The following is a 21666-nucleotide window of genomic DNA, read 5'->3' as shown; positions in this document are numbered from 1 at the left end:
TGCTGTGAGTGACTGTGGTGCTCACAAGCAAAATATTAACAGTTCACCTTGGAAATAAATATAATATATTGTTTGCTTGCACGGAGCCCTAGTAATGAGCTGATTCAAAAGGAAGAAAAAGACCAAGAAAATGCTTTTAAAATTTTGAAAGCAAATGTGTGTCAAAATATTGCTGTAGTAAATACTAATTATTGCATTTGTGCATATTTAATTATTTAAAATATAAATTCTTGCAGTTCCAAAACTGGGTTTAGACTACCAAAAGGTTACTTATACCCAAGCGCAGGTTTGAACCAGGAGAAACTGCAAAATGGTGGCTAGGTGAACACTTGAGACTGTTCCACAAACTTGTCCTTCGATAAAAGACACCGTTAAAGGAAATGCCTGATTCTTTATCTTTTCATTTTCCTGGTTTCCTTTTACTCACCCTTCCCTTCCATCAAGGACATGTTACCTGTCGCTTAGTGTCAGATACATTTATCTTACGATCGAGACGATTCATTCTTTATATTGTTACCTCCGTGAGCCCAGGACCCCGTAGGACCCCTCTAGCATGTTGGGAATTTGGTTTTCACCTTGCAGTAGCCCTGTATGCATTAGTTCTAATTTCCTCTAGCATTAACTCAATGCAGCTGGCATCTGTCACAATAGAAACACCCTCCCTCATCTGTTTCTATAGATGATGTCAGCACAAGTGGTAATGCATGGTGTGTTAAATATCTTATAAATTACTGTGTTAGCATTAGTGGTATGCGAGGAGGGGGTTGAAACTCTTGAAGCTCCCTCGGTAATTGTTCTGCAAAAAAGTGAGGGAGAGGGAGAGAGGGAGAGAAAAGGGTTACGGACGCATAAATCTCTCCGCACAATCAAGGCCTGTATTTTTATTCTGTAAGTGGAGGTTTGAGATATGATTATACTGTGAAAAGCACCATGGTAGCTACACACTGCAGGGCCAAAGAGCTCCATCTGGACAGAGGTGTGGGTAAGAGACTCTACGCTTTGGAGAGAAATTCAGAGTTTTGTGACAGACCAAAGATGTTGCAAAATAAATCCAAAAGCCCTGAAATCTGTTGTCCTATAGATGCCTTTGCAAGAGGCAGATCTGCGAAAAGGTGCAGCAGTCAATCCAGCCAAAACTCCTGAATGAGAGATGTCTAGTGTCCTTAGTTCAATTGACTTACCCCGATTTTTTTTCAGCTGTTCAAGAGATAAAGCGTGTCCTCGCTCACCACTTGTTAGCACTGTCCCTTACCTGGAAACGGGGATCCCCCTGGGGGGGACAAGGCAAACTAGATATATAAATTGGAGGGGGGTGAATTGCATGAAACCCTAAATTTTAATAACTGCATACATTCTAGTATGGTAGTTATTATTGATCAAGGATTTTCTGCCACAATTTCTAGCCTTAATTCTTAATAATCACGTATGTTAATGTGGTTATTAACTAAGGCTGATTTTTACCATACACACATTCTTCCTGTTAGTATGTGTAATTCATAATGTTGTCTTATCCATCTGGTCTGGAAAGCTTTGTGGGTTATGACAGCAAGGTAGATTAGGCAACTGTATGGTAAAACTCAAAATCCTGATGGTGGAGATTGCCAGCGTTGTCCTGTGTATGAAACTACTGTCTGCTCCACGCCTGTTACAGGAATGGTCTCCACATCAGGGTACGCAAAGCCTGATGCCACTTATGACTTTTGTTTCCATTTTACCCTGCCAGCAATGGATCGGGCACCTCGGAAGATCTGTTCTGGAAACTCGATGCCCTGCAGACCTTCATTCGGGATTTGCACTGGCCCGAGGAAGAGTTTGGAAAACACTTAGAGCAACGCTTGAAGCTTATGGCAAGTGACATGATCGAGTCCTGCGTGAAGAGGTACGTGTGCTTGAAGCCACTGGGCCGCTTCCTCATAGAAGCTCACAGGGGGCATCATTTTTTCTGTCTTATTGGCAATGCTGGGTTTTGTCTTTCAGCTTCACTTCAACCATCATTTATTAGTGACCGTGGGTCGTTTCTGCTCAGCTCAGCTTGGTGGAAAGCCACCCTATGGCTGGCAGTTCTGGGCTCTCCCAAGCAAGCCTTTGTCTGCTCAGGCTCTGGAGAGCACATATTCACAATACGGCAATAAATCACCTATTATTTCAATCTTTATGGGCTGTTCCTTATTGTTGGGTGCCTCACATGAGGACAAGTCCTTTTAATGCAGTTTGGTGTCAGTGGGGTTGAGTGCTGAAGACATAGCCCTAAGATCCCAGCACCCACATGAAAACCACGGATGCATGAAAAAAAAACAAGCAAAATGTAATTCCAAAAAGGGGGTATTGTGTAGCAAGGCACACAGGCCTCACAGCTGCCTTTGATTGAGAAAAGCCGTTGTATCAACTGTCTCATTGTATGATAGTTACCTGCAGAACTTTCAAAACAGAGAGTTTTTTTAAAAAAAAATTTTAAACGTATTTGTGGCTGTCATTTTGAAAACAAAATTTCAAGTTTCAATTGTCAAACTTTCCATGGTAATTAATGTTCATTTGGCTTCAGGGTTGATTAGGCAGGAGGAAGAAATGAACTTTGCATTCTCTGTTGTGCAAAAAATTAATAGCCGAAGAGAAACACCAAAGGAAAAACCATTGCCTATTACAGCTAGCGTGTGCTAATAATAGCCCGGGTTTGTGTGATGTGGCTGTTCTGTAGCACAGTTATCTGGCCACTCTGCAAATGCAAGCGTGGGATTTATTGTTCGCAAGTTCCTCGCAGTCTGGATATACAACGTCAGCATCCGAGAAGGCACGTTCGGTCCCTGCCATCGAGGCAGCAGAGTCACACGTTGGAACGCAGACAGTTCAAGGCTTGCTCTTGCCATCCTGGAATAAAACCCAGTAAATTTTAAGTGCAACGCAGTGGTTGCGATGTCTTTGGCATTGGGCAGGTTACCATTTATTGCTGCAGCTGGTCTTCAGTCCTTTCGTTGGCATGAGAGCTGAGTTTCGGTTGCGTTTCAGTTGTCTGACCATTCTTTAAGAGCAAACTGAACGCTGTTTATTTGGGGTTCTCTAAAGAGCAAATGCTCTATTTGAGACAAAATGGGGTTGTTCCTGCAGCAGCGTGGATGCTGATTTGCAATCTGAAGTGATAAACGTAGTTCTTCGGCACTTGGGCTCAGCTCTGTGCTTCTCTGTGCTTTGCTTCCACCTGGCTCCCTGAAGGCCGTCTGTGCACACAGCCTGGAGCTCTGCTATCTGCTATGCCACCCAATTCCATGAACATAATACTTATTTTCTCTTTTTAAAAAAAAAAAAACAAAAAACACCTGGTCCTGGACACCTTTGCTTCATTTTTAATAAGTGCATTGTAAATACATTTGCCTGTAGTGCAGTTATAACTGATGATCTACAGAACTAAGAAGGGCTAGCTGAGATAACTCAGAAAAATAAGCAAATTTCTAGGTACATCTGAAGAAAGGCTTGTGTGCCTGAAAGCTGGGGCTTTTTTCCCAAGTGCTTCAACCTTTTAAAAATATATTACCCCTCTAAAAACCTGGCCCGGCTTGAAATGTTGTGACTAAATATAATGATTCTGAACATAAGTAAGTAAGAACATGCTCATCTCTGCGAGGAGATGGAAAATCCCAGTCACTTGTGGTCCCTTCAGTAATTATCAAGATTTTAGTCCCTGAGTCCAGGCTAAATCTGGCACTGGTAATTAAATCAGTTCAAATGCCACTGCTGATGTAAACCAATATGCTGCTTTCCCTATTTATATCACCTGCAAACAGGGCCTGGCTAAGGTTTCTTTAGCAATTTCAGTTTGACACAACATTTTCTTCGCGTCTGTCTCTAAATCGTTGAATACCATTGAACAGGCGCCCCACCTTCCACACTTGGTTGTATTTCGGTGCTGTCAGGAAAGCAGACCGTGCAAGAAAGGCCCGTTTTGCTAACAAATCCGGGCAGGAGGACGTAGGTACCAGCTCAGATCTGATCACAAGGAGGAGAGTTTCTCATTTGTAAATTAGTTTTCATTTGCATAACCCTTGGGGGATCTTTCAAGATTAAAGTTATTCCTAAGCTGCAGCTGATATTATTTGTTATTTCTAAATTGAAGCTCCTATGCTAATTTGTTGGCAGATTCTGTCTGATGTGATAATTGTTCTGTGTTAAGTTAGATTAGTAAAGTACCTCAGGAATCTGCAGAGGGGCTCAAAAGAAAGGCAAGGTAATGTCCGCTACGCTGGTAGTACTCCTGACATGGTACGTTCGAATCACAAATGTCTTGGTATTCTAAAATACCCCAGATGAGCAAATTCTCTAGTCTTTGGTCAGACAAAGCTCTTACTACAGCACGATTTGTAACTGCCAGCCAATGATGTCAAATTTTAACTTAGTGAAACTTCACAAGAGCAGTGAATTTGTGTGTGGACTTGTGCTTGGGTGTGTTTTCCTATGTGCATAACTGTGTGCGTGCCCATTTCACAGATGTATTCTGACAAGTATGTGTTCTTCGGATAAATCACTTCTGTAAACCTCTTGAGAGAATTAGGAAGTTTTGGCAACCAAATAAATCATGTGGATGTAAAAACTGAATGATCAGGTAGTGTCCTTCAAGTCAAGGAATGAACAAATTTGTCCTTTCTAGTTAGTATTATGCAGCAGTAGGAACTGCCTTTGATGCATCAGGCTTGCTATTTGTCTGTATTTCCACTGTGGTTATAAATTAGCTAATGCAACCAAATTATAGGTGTACATTGACACTGCTGTTCGTAACATCATCACACTGTTTATCAAGCATGAGAAAGTCATGGTTTCTCTGAAACCGTTCCACACTTTATAAATAGTACATATTCTGCAAAGTGTGTTTCTTTTTAAACTGGAAGATCATTTTTAGTAAAAACACATTTGTAACAATTGTACTATAACACTCCCAGTAGCATTCGGCTTTCCGTTTTGTTGAACTCTTCTAAGCATTGTGTTTTACTTTGTTACTAGCTTCAGTATTTGAAAAAACAACTAAAACTTTTTTTCCTACTTTCTTTAATAGAACCAGGATTGCATTTGAAGTAAAGCTGCAAAAAACCAGCCGATCAACAGATTTCCGGGTCCCTCAATCAATATGCACCATGTTTAATGTCATGGTGGATGCGAAAGCTCAGTCAACGAAGCTTTGCAGTATGGAAATGGGCCAAGAGGTAAAAAAACAGGTTCTTCTTTTCACAGAATTTAAAGGCAATGTCATGAAATTTCTTATCTCCTGTTCTGCTAGTTTCAGAGATGTTGTGTCAGTTGTGGATTTAGCCTTCCGTATAGAGTGTGCCGGTGAATATGCAGGGGGGGTTCTCAAAGAAATCTAATGAATATAAACAGTCAGACTCCCTGTCATACAGAAGTGATTTTTTGCAAGGACTGTGGTATGCATAAGGTGTCTCTAAAGCCTGCTGCTGCATGATAACCATATTTATTGAGTCATTAATTCCACCTTGGAGCCAGCTGTAGGCAGCAGACTTCTTGTCTGTGACTATTTTCTATAGCCAAACCTCAGGAAAAAAGAAGTGCCACATTGTTGCTGTGATTCTGGTAAGAAAAAAAAAAAAAAAGATAATTTGCGAAAAATAGATTGAAAATTCCAGGTGAGGTGACTTCCTCAAATACTGGCTATAATCAGTAAGTTTGACGAGCCTAGATTTCCAGGTTCTTAATGACTCAAGTTTTCAAACAACAAACCTGTTTTAATTACTTGTTGATATATTTTTTCTTCTGAAGTCATTGTTGCAGCTTGAAGTTTCCATGAACTGATCTATGAATTAGAAAGACATGCTAAATTGGTCTAGATTAAATGCATCACAATGATCATTTTGCTACAGTGGCTTGAAGCCAAATTAAATATTCATATACCGGTCCAGAATAAATTCACAAATACTGTTTGGCTCTCCTATCTCACTGCTTGTCAGCATTTCCTGGATAAGCTCTTTCACTACAACTTTGCATGGTCAGATTTTACAGTAAATCATTGCAAGTCGTTGGTTCTTTTTTCTTGTTTACCTCATCCTGATCTCTTCTCCTCTGTGAGGGCCAGCTCCAAAGGCCGCTGGATGCAGCAGGGATCCCTGCCCTGACGTCAGTGGAGTTTGGATCAGGCCCAACTTTTCCTTTTAATTTGTTTATACATGTTTCGATTGTGACATTTTATTTGTGACAGTCACAAGAGGGATTTCAGACTGCTCGTCATCAGGTTCTTCCCTCGTCCTCCAGGTCAGCTGAGGGCAGATTCTCACCGGGCTTTTGTTGTCTGAGCCCGGGCATGAAGTTTTCCACTGTTTTCTGTTCCTTTATTCGTGCCCCCTGTATCTCCCCCAGTCCCTCAGCCCACAGCTGCCTCCAGCATCTGCCCCCCCTTCAGCTGGGAGAGCCACGGCTGCAGGGCTGCCCGCTGCAAACCAGGACCAAGCCCTTCCGATTACACTGCCACCATCCCCGGGATGGTGAGGTTTTGGAGATCAGCCAGACACCAATAGCATGACAGGACAAGCTTGTTTCATTAATAAAATCAGTGGGTTTACTATCCATATAGCACCAGACCGATAACCTTAGCTGCATCTGGATCTAGCATGACCAGACCTCGCTGTATCTGCCCGTGCTAACTTATGATGCTCTGTAGTCACCAGTTTCCTCTGGATTTTGAGCATCGGTTGCACTGTATGTTTGGCCCAAGCCAAACTGCAAGTCGAAGGAGATCAAGGAGCAGTCCAGCTGCTCCTCCGCTGCTCCCGGCGGCCCCCGGCGTTAGCGCTCGTCTCGGGAAATCTGCCTGTGCCGCTTGGAGAAGGTGTTTGGTATGGCAGCTCCGAGACAGCAGCACTACTGCGGCAAGTCGCAGTCGCTGTGCTATGAGGTTTTTAACAAATAGCTGAACTAATAGACCTGTAAAGCAGATGTAAATTATCAGTGCATAAGTTACCATTTAGGGCAGCAGTGTTTTATACCCCCTCCCTTTCTCTTTTCTTCCTTTTAATGAGTTTTCCTTCCTCCCCCTCCGTTCGCTCATGTCGCTCCATATTTCGGCTGCCTCCACCTCCTCTTCTCGAAGCTTTGCAAACCTTGGCATCGAGGTGTTTGTGCTGGGAGGCTCAAGGGTACAGGCTCAAGTATAGCTCTGTAGTTAGAGTCCACAGGAGGAGGACAAAATGCTGCCCCAGCTCTTCCAGTCCCGAGCGGAAACGGTGAGACAGTCAGACAACGGGGAGATGAGAAACCGGCTTTCGAGCCCGTGTCTCCCCCAGCAATTCGGCCCAGCGGGCGTCGGGTGCGCGCGGCACTCGGTCCCTCCGTCCTCCCCGCGAACGAGGCCGCCGGCAGCCCCCACCTTGGGCACCGCCGCCGCCGGAGCGTCTCCTCGCCCAGCGGCGAGCGGCGGTGGCGGCGCGCCCAGAGACCGTGATCCCCCTTGCAGATGGTTCAAAAACAGCAAAAAGGGCTAAAATTGTCAAAGAGATTGTTCACACATCCGAGTTTGCTCAGACCTAGCCAAGGAAGACATTTTGATTGGAAACAAACCATTGATTTTTATCACTGTCAAAGCTGTACGTGGGCAGGGAGACAGACTTGCTCGACGCATTATTTGACCTCACTTCTATCATTTCCCTCCCACCCTAATGGCCCTTTCTTTTCTGACTACCTTCAGTTATATTCACTTTAACAGATATGTGAATGCATTTTCAGAGTATTACCCTGTGAAACAAACACCCATCATTTCCATTTCCATTTCCTTGTCTCTAAAGGCAGCTGTTAAAACATTTGGTAAACATACTTTACCATCTTAAATATTTATTTTTCCTCTGAATTTTTAATACATCTAAGGGGATAAATGTATGTATTAAATGTTTCTCAGTTGGTCTAGTATGTTTCTATTTAATATCCAAGGTCAGATGGTCCTTAGAGAAATACAACGTACACACAATCTGTTACATGACAAGGCAAGATACTCATCACATAAAGTCAAGTTGAATCATTGTAGTGCACTGATTATGGATTGTAATAATTGAGCTAATAGAAAACTATGATGAACTCAATCAAAAGTCGTGATTACACTGAGTAAAGCAAACCAGTTATGTGATCTTTAACCCCAGGCATTTTCATAAGAAATGTAAAAAGAGCTGTTAGAAACTCTAGCTTATGAGCCAGACTTCTATGAAAGAAGCACTAAACAGTCATTTTGCATAACACAGCCTTGTCTTACCCCATCCTAGCCGGGAGCTTTTCCTAAGGTGGAGATGGGAGTGCAGCTTCGGTGCACGCGGTGCAGTGTGTGCATCTTCACAGAGCTGAGGATCGTAAGGGAAGGAAGCAGAACCAGTGCAGGACCCTGGGTCACACCCTGCCCTGCTGTTTGCCCTGGCCCCGGGGGACTTCCAGGTCTGAATTTGCCCCAGGGTTTCCAGCCCTCGATGGGACCGAGCGATCTGAGTCCTAGCGACACCGCCGTGGTGCATGCTCGGCTACATAGGGCCCTTTCCCGCTGTCGTTCCTTTTTCTCAATGCTGCATTTTAATTGCCATCAGCGCTCTTCTTATTTGCTTTTTATACAAGCTTTTAATTGAAAATACATTGGTCTACACATTTCACACTGTATTATTTTTGTGCACGCCTAGCCATTCTTTGAGTTAAACTCATAATTTATCCAATGAAAGCAAACAGTTAGCAATAAATCTCATCCCTTACATCCAGCAGACAAAATCCCTTGATTCAAATAGTATGATAATGAGGTGAATTAAGCATGTCTTTTGGACTAATATACAAAACATAATACTGAGTTAGGAGAACTTTGATTTGAATTCCATAAATCATCATCTACAATGGGCAAGAATTTTCAAAAGCACGTGCACTTTTGAGCGCCCTTGAGGGTACACTCGTGATCTCCAGTGCGCACACCCAGAGCCAGCCCTGCTTGCATTTTCCTGGGCAAACACCGGTTTTTGAGTGCACTGGAGCCAGCGTGGGCATGCCCACCATCACACATGCGCATCCGGTTGAATGTGCGTGCTTTTCAAAACCAGGCCCTGGCTTCATAGCTCCGTACGTGTGCATGACCTATGTTGCAACCTTCATTCTTCTGTGCTCAGTTGGTAGCACGTTTGTACTCCCATCCTCTGGAGCAGTTCTGCTGACGTGCGCAGAAAACGCTCCCTGCAGCACCGCCACCCTCCACCCGCATGGCATCTTCCAGCAGCACCATCTGCATCCCACTGCCCAAAGCAGATTGCAGCATGACGGAGGGTTAGAGAGATCCAGAGTTGGAGCTTTGCACAGAAAGTGCCCTGGAAAGGTGGAGATATGGAGGAAAGGACTCCCAGAAGTGAACGACTGAACATCCCCATCCCACTGCAGTGCAGTTGAGCAGCTCAGGTTCTTCTGGAGGCCTCAAATTGGCACCATCTTGTCCAGCAAGTAAGAGGAGGGTTTCTGTAGGCAGCAGGACCTGTAGCCCAGGCTGGCAGGTTCAATGGTAGTTCTGTGAAGACCTTCGTCACCCTGCTCAGAGAAAATCTCATTCACCCACCAGGTTGTTCTCCAAACAGCCTCCCTGTGACAGTCAACCACCTAGGACAGCTTGCTGAGGCCCAGGTCACCCGCTCTCTTGCAGTCCATCATTTTGGCAAGCTGGCAGAAGCAGGTGCTACCACCATTGGTTCAGCTGAGCTCCCCCTTGCTGACCCCTTCCTACCTGCCACCCCAGCCCTCTCCTAGCAGCCCTTCGGCCATCTCCCATGCCTCCTGTGTTTCTCTCCTCCCTCAAGGCACCCCAGAGCCTAGTAGACTCTTAGCTGCCCTTGCTCTTTCCCTCATCTACTTGTTGCCTGCCTGCTGTCTCCTGCCCAGGGAAGGGAATTACCCAACTCCTTGGTTGCACCGTCTTCTGGGCACACAGAAAATGCACTTGCAGAAGGAAAACACTGTGGGGAAGATATTCCCCATATGTGCAGACCCCCTTCCCCTTCATTGTCTTCCCAAAGAGGTGCTGGCCTTGTACCTGAGGACTTCAGCAGATCCTACCCGTATCCAGCTGTTACAGGTCCCTTAACCCTGGGGCTACGTCTCCAGGTGCGCAGGGGATCTGCCAGCTCGGTTCTGGGAACAGAAAAAGCGCAAGTCTGCATTAAACAGATGAGTCAAGAGCGACTATGCTTGCTATAAGGGACTCGTATACGTCTTGACCTGCAAAGCAAGACACTGAAATGGGAACTGCAGATGCAAATACTGCTTGTTCCTTGGTGTAAGCTTTTTCCTCTGAGCCGGCCTGGCAGATCGCAGTAGGCAGCCCATCACGTGGCTGTACCCAGCCTGTCCTCCCAATTGAGTGACACTGTCACAAGGTAACTGCTGGGTTGGTCCAGCTGAGATTTTGGCAGTGGTGTGCAGCCCCGCACAGCACCCTGAGCTCTGCTTATCGACAGGGTTGCCTTCCTCTGCCAAGTGAAATAAAGCCATGAGAGACTATCAGGACGTAGTTAGCATAAAATCCTGTCTCTTCCCCCTGTTTTACTCCTGCAAATGTTACAGGTAGCAATCTCTGCTGTTTCCGTGAAAGGAGGTTTTGATTGCGTTTCATTTTCCATTGCTTATTGTTTCTGTGCATGATGCTGCTTTTCTCATAGCCCCATTTATAAGGTCCCTTTTTTTTAAAGATTTTGTTTTATTTATTGTTTATCTTCATATGTTCTTTTTCCTGTCTTTTGCACTTTCCTCTTTATTTCTGTCCCCAATCATCTGAAAAGTTTGCTAAAGAGTGGGTAAGTGTGTCCTACATTTTTTTCTTTTTTCCGAATTCCTGTGTTAATATGTTGTTGTCATAGAAAAAAAGAAACTGTTCGTACTACCCATCAGACACTGAGACCAACGTCTAGCATTTGTAAAGCCCTCACAGTCTTCATTCCCCAAAGTCTGATTAGTATTTAAAGCAGATTTGTCTCTTTCAATGTGATTTGATGTTAACATTTTAAAACCATATTAATGCCAAGTGGTAATGAATATAGTGACTAGCACCAGTGCTTGAAATGTTTGACTGAAAAATCAAATGTTTTGTGTTGGAAAGCAGTCATAATCAGTATTTTCTCAGTCCATTGAAAATAAGAATATACTGTATGTTTTCACTAATTAAATCTTGTATTGGAAACAGGTCTTTTCTAAATTAGTAGAAGACTGTATTTTTTTACCTATTCTAGCCATATTGCAGCTGATTGCCTCAGAGCTCCAAAGCGAAGCGAGGTTTGGCGTGTGCAGAAACTGGGTTGAAGATTCAGAGTGGCTGATGCCGCCGGCATTGGCCTCGGTCGGCCCGTGCTGAGCTGCGCCGTGGTGTCCGCTGACACGCAGCGCTCGGAGCTGCATTGCCCGCTGGCTTTCGCATGAGACGAAAAGACCAATCGTGGTTCATTGCGGGGGTTTTTTGTGGTTTTTTTTTTTTTTTAAGTATTTGATAGTCACCAAGCAAAGCATTTAAACAAGTGCTTAATTTTAACCATGTGCCTGCTGAACCTGAGGCGTAACACGTGTTCAGGCGCTTCGCTGGAGGAGCCTGGAAGTGCACAACGTTATCCCCAGTGGTTCAGCCCGTTGCATGCTCCTCCGGCGCAGAAGTTATTCTCCCCTTCCTTTCCTCAGAGCTGAGTGTTTTCCGGTGCCCTAGGAAAGGGTTGCCCGTTTCCCTCTGGCGGGAGGCATATTTAATTGTCAGGTGTGATTCAGGTGCAACGTGAGTTGGACAACACTTGCCAAACTGAAGCAAAAAGACTTCAGGATCTTTGCGAGCGCTGAGGATTGCTGCAGTGCTTATGCATGGCAAAGCCTCCCCTCCGGCACGGGCTTGTGGCTCCCGCCACAGCGAAGGGAGCTGCAGGCCCACAAAGAGGGCAGGGTTTGCCCATGCTTCACAAACTGCTCTAAGGTCCTCCTGAATTTAAGGTCTTGTATAAATGCAAGTGATCGCTGGCCACTGTAGTGGAGCACAAAATAATAAGCTGCATAATTTTTCAGTTAATGCTATGGCATATTGTAGTTTACCGAGGGAAGTGGCTGACAGTCGTAGAGCTCTTGGCTGTGATCAATGCTAATATTTTCCTCCGCCTCTCCTTTTATTTTTCTTTAGCACCAGTACCATTCAAAAATAGATGAACTAATTGAGGAAACCGTCAAAGAAATGATAACACTCCTGGTGGCAAAGGTAACCTTCAGCTTCAGGTGAAGTGATTCACTGTTAACATTCCTTTTTTAATATGTGCGTTTCCATTAAAATGTGACACATTAAGATGTTGAATTGGCTTCTTGTTTCTCACAGGGAAGATCATACATCTCCCAGTCCTTTCATGATGACTCTCTGATGATTAGGAACTGCATGAGATGTAATATGTTGTTAAGCAGGATTGACATACTGGGCCAGAAGAGGTTTTAAGGAATAGGTTTTGTACTTATGGGATAACACCCCCTGGTCACCATCACCCCACAGCACTGAGGGTAGCTGCAGTCCAGAAGTGGCACCACTAAACGCTTTTGCGCTAGACCTTGGGGGGTGGCTCAGAGGTGGTCACCACTCTTACGCTTAAGGACGTGTGGCAAAATAACTTGTCTCGTTTGAGATCGCCACACCCTCTCCTGACAAATTAATTTAGAGTTGACAGTACTGGGAAATACATTCCAAAATGTCAGGTTTAATTGTTTGGAAACTGTTTTTTATCAGAGGGGGCTCCTCTAGTTCTGCTGCCAGCATTTTCCAAGGGTTGTGTCTAGATCTGGTGCACTATGCAAACTCAGAGAGGAATTGGTAGGTAGGGAAAAAGAAAGTGGGGTGTTTTTTCCTCTAGTTTCAAACTTTCTGAGAACAAGTCATCCCTATTATACAGTGGAGACCTTTAAACATAATCTGCCAACATATGCCAGTTCGAGTCTTCTGCAAGAATAACCAGCTAACTGCATGCTTGCCGCGTCTTCCTGGGAACAAGAGCCACCCAGCTTCCCGACGGGAGAGGGTGCATTGGCATCCATGCGGGGTGACACCCACGCTGCACCCACCTCCCGTCCCCACTGTCACCCATGGTACTGCAGGGTGATTCCCACCCAACGAGAGGTGAACCGTGTTGCATCCAAAAGGCGGTGCTACTTCCTCCCTGCTCCCCAGCCTGCTGTGCTCGGAGACGTGTTGTCAGTTAGGAACAGTCTGGGTTCGTCCCTTTGGAAATGCTTTGGCTCCACCGGCTTCTTTGAAGCTAATCCTGATTTTTACACCCTTGTTAAATTATTAAAAATAACTGCAGTATTTTTTGTGTTCGTAGTTTGTCACCATTTTGGAAGGAGTCTTGGCCAAACTGTCTAGATACGATGAAGGGACTTTGTTTTCTTCTTTCCTGTCATTTACTGTAAGTACAGACAAAATCTTCTTTTCTTTTTTTTTTTCCTAGTTTGTATTCTCTGCTCTCCCAGGACTAGATTGGCTATATAATAATTCTGTCATTCCATGATATTTGAACACTGTAACCCCACACCAGTAGACAAACAAACTGTATGGAGATGTACAGTACTTAAATACCCAAGGGGTGCTGGGCATCATATGGTAGCACAGTGTAAAGCTGTCTCTGGTCACTGTTCTGGTTGCTGAAGTTTACTCTGTTGAGGAGTGTTACGAAGCAGGAAAAAAACCTTGCACTGTACATCCACTATTCTAACTAAAGAAATTGCTTCATTGACACCTTGCATTACAGGGGTGTTCCTGTCGTTCTTCTGGCCTTAATGGTGACCATTTTAAGAAGTTAAAAAACAAAATAAGGGAGAACTAGGGGAATACCATCTTATTTCTAAAAGAGAACAAGATGGGGAAAGATGCCATGAGGTTATACAGCACAAGGTGCCTCTGAAGCCAGGCTCCATTTCTCCCTAACATTGCAGAACCAATCCATAGCTTGTCACGTTGCATATTCCTAGAGGGGTACTGGACAGGAACAATATCTGTGCAAAGTTTGTCTCCATCTCAACAAGGTTTTAGCAATCTGTATTCCAGAAAAAAGATGTGACTGCTCCTTAGGACAAATACATAGCAGTTGATTTTTCCAAGGTCTTCTGAAAATGCATGCCCCCAAAACTACTAGCTCTGCAAGCCTAGCTTCTCTTACCTGGGCTCCCAAAGAGGTGTGCAGCCAAATGCATGTGTCTCTGGTTGCTTGGGAAGTGACAAAAATCCTGGTCCACTGGGGCAATTGCACACATTCACACGGCCCATCTTGCACTCACTAGTTCATGGAGACTGGGCTGGAGGGAGACGCCATCTCTCTGCAAATTAGAAAGATTTCCAAAAGGTCTTTCAGGAGTTCTGTTAGCTACTGCAATTATCTGTTGTTTGCTACTGTTCGGCTCTTTCTGCTGAATTTGAGTCAGATCCTTGTGGTTTTGTAGGACCCGTTTGGAAAAGGGGGTGGTGGGAAGGCAGGTAGGAAGGCTTACCTGCCGAGGCAGGAAGCAGCGTTCGGAGGCAGCGGTACGCACACGCAGGCTGGCAGCTTGTCTGAACCGCCGGGGACACTGGCTTTAAGCTAAGTGTCCTCATTCCTCAGGCTTGATAGAGGCACGTTGGAGGGAGAGGGAAGGGAGGGCGTTCCACCAGCCAGCCGCGGAGATGCCGCCAGCTCTGCCGAGCGAGCAGCAGTGGGCATCTCCCACCCGCCACCCCGCACGCTGCTCCTCTCCCAGAACAACCTGCAGCACCGCCACGCGCTCGCAGCCCCGGGGTGCACTCATCGCTGCGCGGAGAGGCGCGGGGAGAGGGCTCGGGGTGCTTATCTCCCCTCGTTTCACTGCCGCCGAGGTTACGAGATGCTCGTGTGCCAGCAGCAGAGGATGTGGAGGCGGCAGCTTTTCAGGCATCGGAAGTACCGGCATCAGCCCGGGTAGACGGCGTAATGTGCAGCTCTTCCTTCTCAGCGAAGCCAAGCTGTTCCTCGGTTGGTGCTGTGCCGCTCCCACCACATCCGACTGTTTACACTGCCTGGTGCTGCTCCCTTCGAGCGCCGGGCGAGCTCCGGGCAGTGTCTCGGGCTCCGATTTGGGGCAGCATTGCGCGTCTCTGCCTGCCCGCGTGCTGTCCGGGCGCAGTGGCGCTGCGGTCTGGGGTTTGGAGCGCCCTGGCGTCTTCTGCAGGGTGCTGAGCCCTCGTCCCCCGAAACTCAGCACCCTGCAGAAGAGCCGCTTGCTCCTTTCCGGGCAAGGGATATCTCTCGCTTGGGCCTGCTTGTTTTTTGGGAGGACGCCGCGTGCGGCTTGGACTCCGCTGGGTATTAGTAATAGTACGATGTTGAAGAGCAGCCCCGACCTCTTTGGCACTGGGCTTGGAAAGTCTCTGCTGAGACCCGTTCCCTGCACCCCTGTTTCCTGCGGTAGTCATGTGCTTTGCTGTGTTTAGTATTTGCAACGATAAATAGAGAAACTCTCTCTTGTTACAGCATGCTTGCACCACCTCCCACGTTTTCCCTGTCTGAACAAATACAACAAAGTGTTATGGTCCAAGCCTGTGACTTCTAGAAAGCATTAGTCTCCCACCCCCTGCTACCAACTTCTTTCATCGCATGTTTTCCAGGCTCGCTGCAAGTGACATGTAATCGGGGGTCTTGTGACAGACAGTTTTATCACCTAGTAGGATATCCTCATTTCCAATTCTTGCCTCGAAATTCAGGATAAAATTAATGCATCTGTTGTCCTAATAAATTCTCACTAGCCACTTCTCATTGCAGAGCACTTTGAAAGGAAAATACCCTTCTAAATTTGGCCAGACTTTTTTTTTTTTTCTGTTTGTTGTTACATTTAAATGCATCTCAGCAGCAGTGGTCCGGGCCCTGGATGGGTGACTGCATGTGAAGTTCCACTGAGTCACAGGAACGACAGCTGCTAAAATTGCCTTTAGTCTGGATGGCCTCTGCAGGCAGAGGATTACACCTACAGTAATTAAAAGTAAAGACTGTATATTACCCGAGGGAGACAGAAGTAAAAGATCTTATTTTTGTTCTGCACAAAATTTGTATGGTAAACTGAGATGCTTCATGGCAAAGTCACATAATTTGTGAAAAACGGCAGCCTAGCAAAAATCACACAACATCCGGCAGTTTGGAAATTTCACTTAATGTAGCCAAATCTGAGTTTAAAGAAAAACAAGTAATTATTCTGATTAAAGGGGGGGTGGGCAAGAGAAGAAGCTCAGTTTTTGCTGGTGGCAAGGGGGAGATTGCAGAAAGCTGCCTGAATTACTCGTGTCACCTCTGCTTTGGGAAAAAGGGCAACCGGAGATGGTGGCAAGAACCTGGAGCCGAGAGGGTTAAGTCCAAGCTCAGAGTCCAGGTTTCTTGCGGACCCGAGCTCCAATCCTGCAGGCGGTGTGGCTGCATCGGCGGCAGCGCTTTTCTTACAGTCGTTCAGCTCGGGGAAGCGCTCGCTTGGCGAGAGCTCGGCCACCCCTGCGCGCGGCCGCTCTGCGCCGGCGTGGGAGGGCCGTGACTGCCTGCTCCCACGCAGCCGAAGCCGCTGGCGGGGCTCCGGCTGCCTTTGCCGAGCGGGGCCGGGGCTGCTGCGCTCCCGCTTTGCCCGAGGGAGGGCTGCCGGCGGCGCTGCCTCGCGGGAAAGGCGCGAGGATAAACGCGGCCCGAGGGCGACGTTGTCCGGACGCCGCCGGCGATCCTTGCCGGAGGGACGAGCGGTCGCCGCTCCGGGAGAGTTGGGCCTTGCCGTTCCCGGCTCCGATGTGGATACGTCCCGCGGGGGCCGGGACCTGCCCCGTCCCCGCTCCTGCCGCGCGGGGCACGTGTGGCCTCCTCCTCCTCCTGCCCTCGGCGCCGCGGCCGCAGCCCGGCGCGGCAGCCTCGGCGCTGCGCACGCTTGCAGCGTTCACCTCGGCAATTACCACCAGTCTGGTCTTTTGTATCGCCTCATTGTGCTTAATTATGCACCCCCCACACACACCATATGAGTGCTTCCACCCACTCTCACATTCTGTCTCACACATACATTCATTCTCTCGTTCGGGACACATAATTTATTCATCCCAAGATGCAACTGTGTGCGTGTTATATTTAGGCTGTTTTAATGGTAGCTTTAGAAATATTTAAAAGCAGGTGAGCTTTTACACCCAAACAAAGATGGCCGGCAACGCTTCTCCTAATTAAAAGCAGAAGCGTTGCGGAAAATCCCGGCTCTACACTTTCTAGACACGGTGCCTTCTGCTGCAGTGGTAAAAAGGTCTCTCTGGCCAGCTGGGAGCTGCTCGGTTGGAAAAGTTGGCCCTGACACCGGGGGCCACCCTGCCTCCCGCGCCAGCGCAATATGCATGCTGCTGCGTGGCAAACCGCAGACAAAGTGAGTTTGGGGGCCTTAAAAATAGCTGCAGGCTTGAAAGGATGCCACAGAGCGCGGCACCCACCCCCCCTGAAGCAGGAGCTTTAAAAAGGGGAGACAAAACGCGAGAAACTCTTCCGCGTGGCTGCTTGTAGTCTGGGAGGCAGGAAAGCCGCCCGGCGCCCCTGACTTTGGGTGCTCCTCGGTCCCACGGCGTGAGCCCAGCTTGCAAACTCCCTCCAGGGTTAAAGCCCTTGAAAGGGGGGGAATAACCTCCCGGCCGTACCTGTGTCCTCCTGCAAACCGGGGGAAGCACGCTGGGCTGGGGACCGCGGTCCCACGCGGGGCTGATTTTGCGAAGGGGTTTTATTTTATTAGCAAGCACGGCGAAGAACGGCCGTTTTCCTCCTGGCTGAGTGCAGCGTCTTCTCGCGATGCCTTCTGGCTAGGAAAAGCACAGGCAAACCCGCAGGGTCCTGGGGGGGGGGGTTGCAGGGCCGCCCCGCGGCCGGCCCCGCTCGCCCGGGCGCTCCAAGCGGGCCCTGGGACGCGGCTGCCGAGGGGGCGACCGCGCTGCCGAGGGGACGCGTGGCGTCAGGCGGAGGACGAGGCCTCCGGAGGAGATAGATAACGCCGTCTACTTGCGAGCCCCTCGCTTCCCCCGCGCGCTTGAGACGAGGGAGAAGCACAACTCCCACGCTCTCATCTGCTGCTATTAGAGCTGCAGCAGCAGCAAAGTTACCTCTCCAAAACAACAACAAAAATACCACCCTTGTCTGTTCTTTTGAACAGGAAACCTGCTTTTTAGCCCCGTTTTTCCCCCAGTCGGCACTGTGCTGTCCTGAGTCTTGGCTGTAGATGCTGTTATAGGTGTTTTAAAAAAAAAGCAAAACTTGAAAATGTGCTGATAGTATAAACTCTGTTCTTGTTCCTTTTACAGGTGAAGGCTGCTTCCAAATACGTGGACGTACCCGTAAGCACGATTTAAACAACTTCTGTCGTAGTAATTTGCATTGTGCTGTGTTTTATGGCATGTGTAACAACCCACATTATGCATTATCAGCCAAGATTGAACCACGGGCCTTCAGACTTCTAACATTTGAACTGGAAAGAATATCTCCATTACGTTACTAATGAGCAGTTACCCTCCTATGGAGACCTGCAAGGCTATTCAGGCAATAATTTGCAGATGGTGTCAAATAGGTACCATATTTGTGCAATTGGCTTGAATCACATAAAAAAATGGGAGCAGTGCATTCTGTTAATTCTTCATTTGGACTTGTACAAACACAGTGTAATTTCCAAACAAAAAGGTCCAGACACGTTAGAACTGAGCCAACACACATCTAACACATTAGCTAATCTATTTTATTTTTGTTCTTCTAATTGTTGGTTTATTTTACTCTTTCAGAAAATGACTTTTTTATTACTTTGGGGAAATGGTGATGAGCTAGCAACATGTGTTTGGGAAATTGTTAATGAAAATAATTTTTTCCTTTTTTTCTGTAATTGGTATAGGAAAATTGTATATCATCTCCTCTAATTAGACCTTGATTCATAAGGAAAAGAGCCCTTAACGTTCTTAGACAGAGCACTTAACTTGCCAGAAATTTACATTTAAATTGAGCTGAAGTGTAATATATGAATGTTGGCTGGAATAAGGGATTACTGCTGCATTTACAGGCAAACAGATCCTGAGCAATTCCAAATAAAAAAGAGTAGATCTTAATATACCACACCAAGTTCTGCATTCAATTAGTCTAGGCAGTGTAAATCAAGACTAGCCCTGTTGAGTTTGATGGCCCATATGGATAATGTGTATATATGTACGTTTAATCTTACTGCGGATGCAACTGAGCTGCAGGTTCTCACATGACAATGTGACAAATCCATCACGCATGTTGGACGGCATCACCCACATTCACTGTTTCCATCCCTTTATCTCAAGATAAAATTACACCTGTCGGTAGCCCAACATGGGCAAGACAAACGCCTGAACAGTCAGAGCTCTTCTCCGCTCTAAAATATCCCAGTGTAGACGTCAGCATCCTGTTGTCTTTGAGTGATAGAAACAAGATACTGAGAACATAAGAAAGAGGCGCTTCGTGCCCGCGGTCTTGCAATCTGGTCTGGCCATTTGACAGTGTCACCAGGAATAACCTGGGGCGGTTGCGTGAGCCACGTCCCCCCTTGGTAGCAGCAGACCTTGGTGGTCATGCACAGTGCCAGCGCTCGAGTCACCTCCCGGGGACGCCAGCGTCTCTCGGCTGGGGAACCAGACCCCTCGCTGAGGGGCATAAATTAGGTGGGGCTGGTCCGAGACATGGTGTCCTCCTCCATCCAAGCCCCTGCGGAAGCCTTTTATCCATCACCCTGCACCCTCCCGTGAGCTCCCACGGCGCCCGGGTGCTTTGGCTCCTTTGGGTGCTCGCGGTGTCCCTGCTGACCAGCGAGAGCGCGGGTCGGCACCGCTGGTGGGAGGCAGTCAGAGGCTCCAGGTCTGCGTGAAGCACAACAGAAATAACGCACGTGGGTTACTCTTTGGTTGTTTCCCCACCTCCCCCCAGAAATGGCTTCCCTGACAGAAGTCTCCATGTTTTCTCCTTTTCATTTCAAATCAGACGGAAAACAAATTTTCCATGGAGCAAAAATGCCGCATTTGGCCTCACACTTGCTATGGAAAAGTCGGTAATGGAGCTAACAGGTTTGTTCAGAGAGAACCATTTCAGTTCGAGGGCTTGTTTCGGCTCCAGCCTGCGCCGCTGTTCCTGCGGCCCAGAGCGTATGATGTAGTCCACGTGGCCTGTCCTATAGCGACACCAGTTTTATGCCACTCAGGTACCCGAAAATTTACGCTAGTTTTGACAAAATCAGCAACCAGCTCCACACGACTCCTGCCCCTTTACCAGAGGCCGGTTTTAAAGCACCGTAAGTCAGCAAATCACTGTCTTCCCAGGTGGAAGAAAAGGACAAGCCTGTAGGACTATGGAGTCCCGATTTAGAGGAAAGAGGGGAAATCCTGTCGTTGAACAGATCGCCATCGCTTAAATCTAATTCCGCAAACGCCGTTGCAATTGCCCGCTACAAAACAATCCGTTTAATGCCACCTCGCAATGGGCACGATCGGTGTGCTGAAAATTGCTTGAAAGTGTAACACTTGACTACTGCCACATTTGTGTTGTGCTCATTGGTTTTCAAATTAATACCTTGTCATTGTTTCAGTAGGTGTTAAGAAATGTTACGAGCTTCCCAAGGGCCAAGCACTGGCCCTTTGCTTGATAATTGTTTGCTTTGTATTAAAAAACTCCCTTCCTACTGCTTTCCAAACTGTCCTCATTTTCACCCTGGAAATTACACAGATGTGTTAACTAACTTCAATTTACAGTGGCTGACAATCGTATCTTGCAGAGAAACGATACTCTGTGATCTGAGGTAAATCACAGTAATGGAAACTAATGACACTAGTTATTAACAAACTTACAATGTGCCATGGAAATTTAAGATTTTGTGGCAGCTCTTGTAATGACTCCTGTTACAGTATTTTAATGGGTTTCCTTTGAGGTAAGTTTGATTTCAATATATGAAGCAACGTGAACTCAAACAGGATTTTTTTTTTAAGTGTTTTCCCCTCCACCTGCTTCAGTTCCCATTTGCTTTAAAGAAAATAGCGTTATCCCCAAAATTTAGCATCCTCTTAAGTTACTGTTTAAAATCAGTTAATTTCTGTGGCGAGATACAGAGATGTAACAACACAGAGAGGCTTCCTCGAATTTAGCAGTGATTTAAACGTTCATTTAGACATCGATTCCCTGACTTACCATTTACCCCGTTTATTTCTAAGAGCAGCAGCAAAGGTAACCAAAATCTGGGGTCTAAATGAAAAAAAGAAGCACGATTTTAGCATGACTAATGCAACATGAGCTGCTTACTACACACATCCTCACACCTTAGAGGAAGAAACTAGAGACTAGCTCTGGGTGTTAGCTTTCTAGCTTCATAAAACAGAGGATTTGCCTATAGGAGATGACATGGGAAAGCAACAAAGCCCCAGTCCCACTTGCCGTTTCACTAATTAGGTCAACGGCACCATCCGTAGCAGGAGAACTTCCTGGCATCAGTATGTCAAGGAAGAGCTTCATGCGTCCGACTCGCTTCCCTCGAGGCAAAGGAAGGGAACGAGCAAGTGCTTTCAGACGAGCCGGTGCTGCGCAGAGGACTTTGCTGGGCAGCAGGGCACAGAGCAGCCAGTTTGGGTGTCAATGCCCGAAATGGGCAGGTTGAGGAGAGGGGGGGGTGGGATCGGTCCAGGATGGC

At 46.8% G+C, this 21666-nt stretch overlaps 1 protein-coding gene across 1 annotated transcript; it reads left to right on the top strand.

The window, feature by feature from the left end:
- Positions 1 to 1653: 1653 nt before the first annotated feature.
- LOC136996254 (calcium-dependent secretion activator 1-like) lies at positions 1654 to 18325 on the top strand (the record flags this gene model as incomplete). The annotated part of the gene is made up of 6 exons (XM_067317186.1): positions 1654 to 1670; positions 1724 to 1879; positions 5039 to 5186; positions 12137 to 12211; positions 13317 to 13400; positions 18293 to 18325. Coding segments are annotated over exons 1-6 (513 nt in total), but the record flags the coding sequence as incomplete, so codon positions are not given.
- Positions 18326 to 21666: the final 3341 nt, after the last annotated feature.

This window comes from Apteryx mantelli, unplaced genomic scaffold (assembly GCF_036417845.1).
Source record: "Apteryx mantelli isolate bAptMan1 unplaced genomic scaffold, bAptMan1.hap1 HAP1_SCAFFOLD_322, whole genome shotgun sequence".
NCBI lineage: Eukaryota > Metazoa > Chordata > Aves > Apterygiformes > Apterygidae > Apteryx > Apteryx mantelli.
The sequence above is the reverse complement of the archived record's forward strand: the minus strand, read 5'-3'. Positions and strand labels throughout refer to the sequence as shown.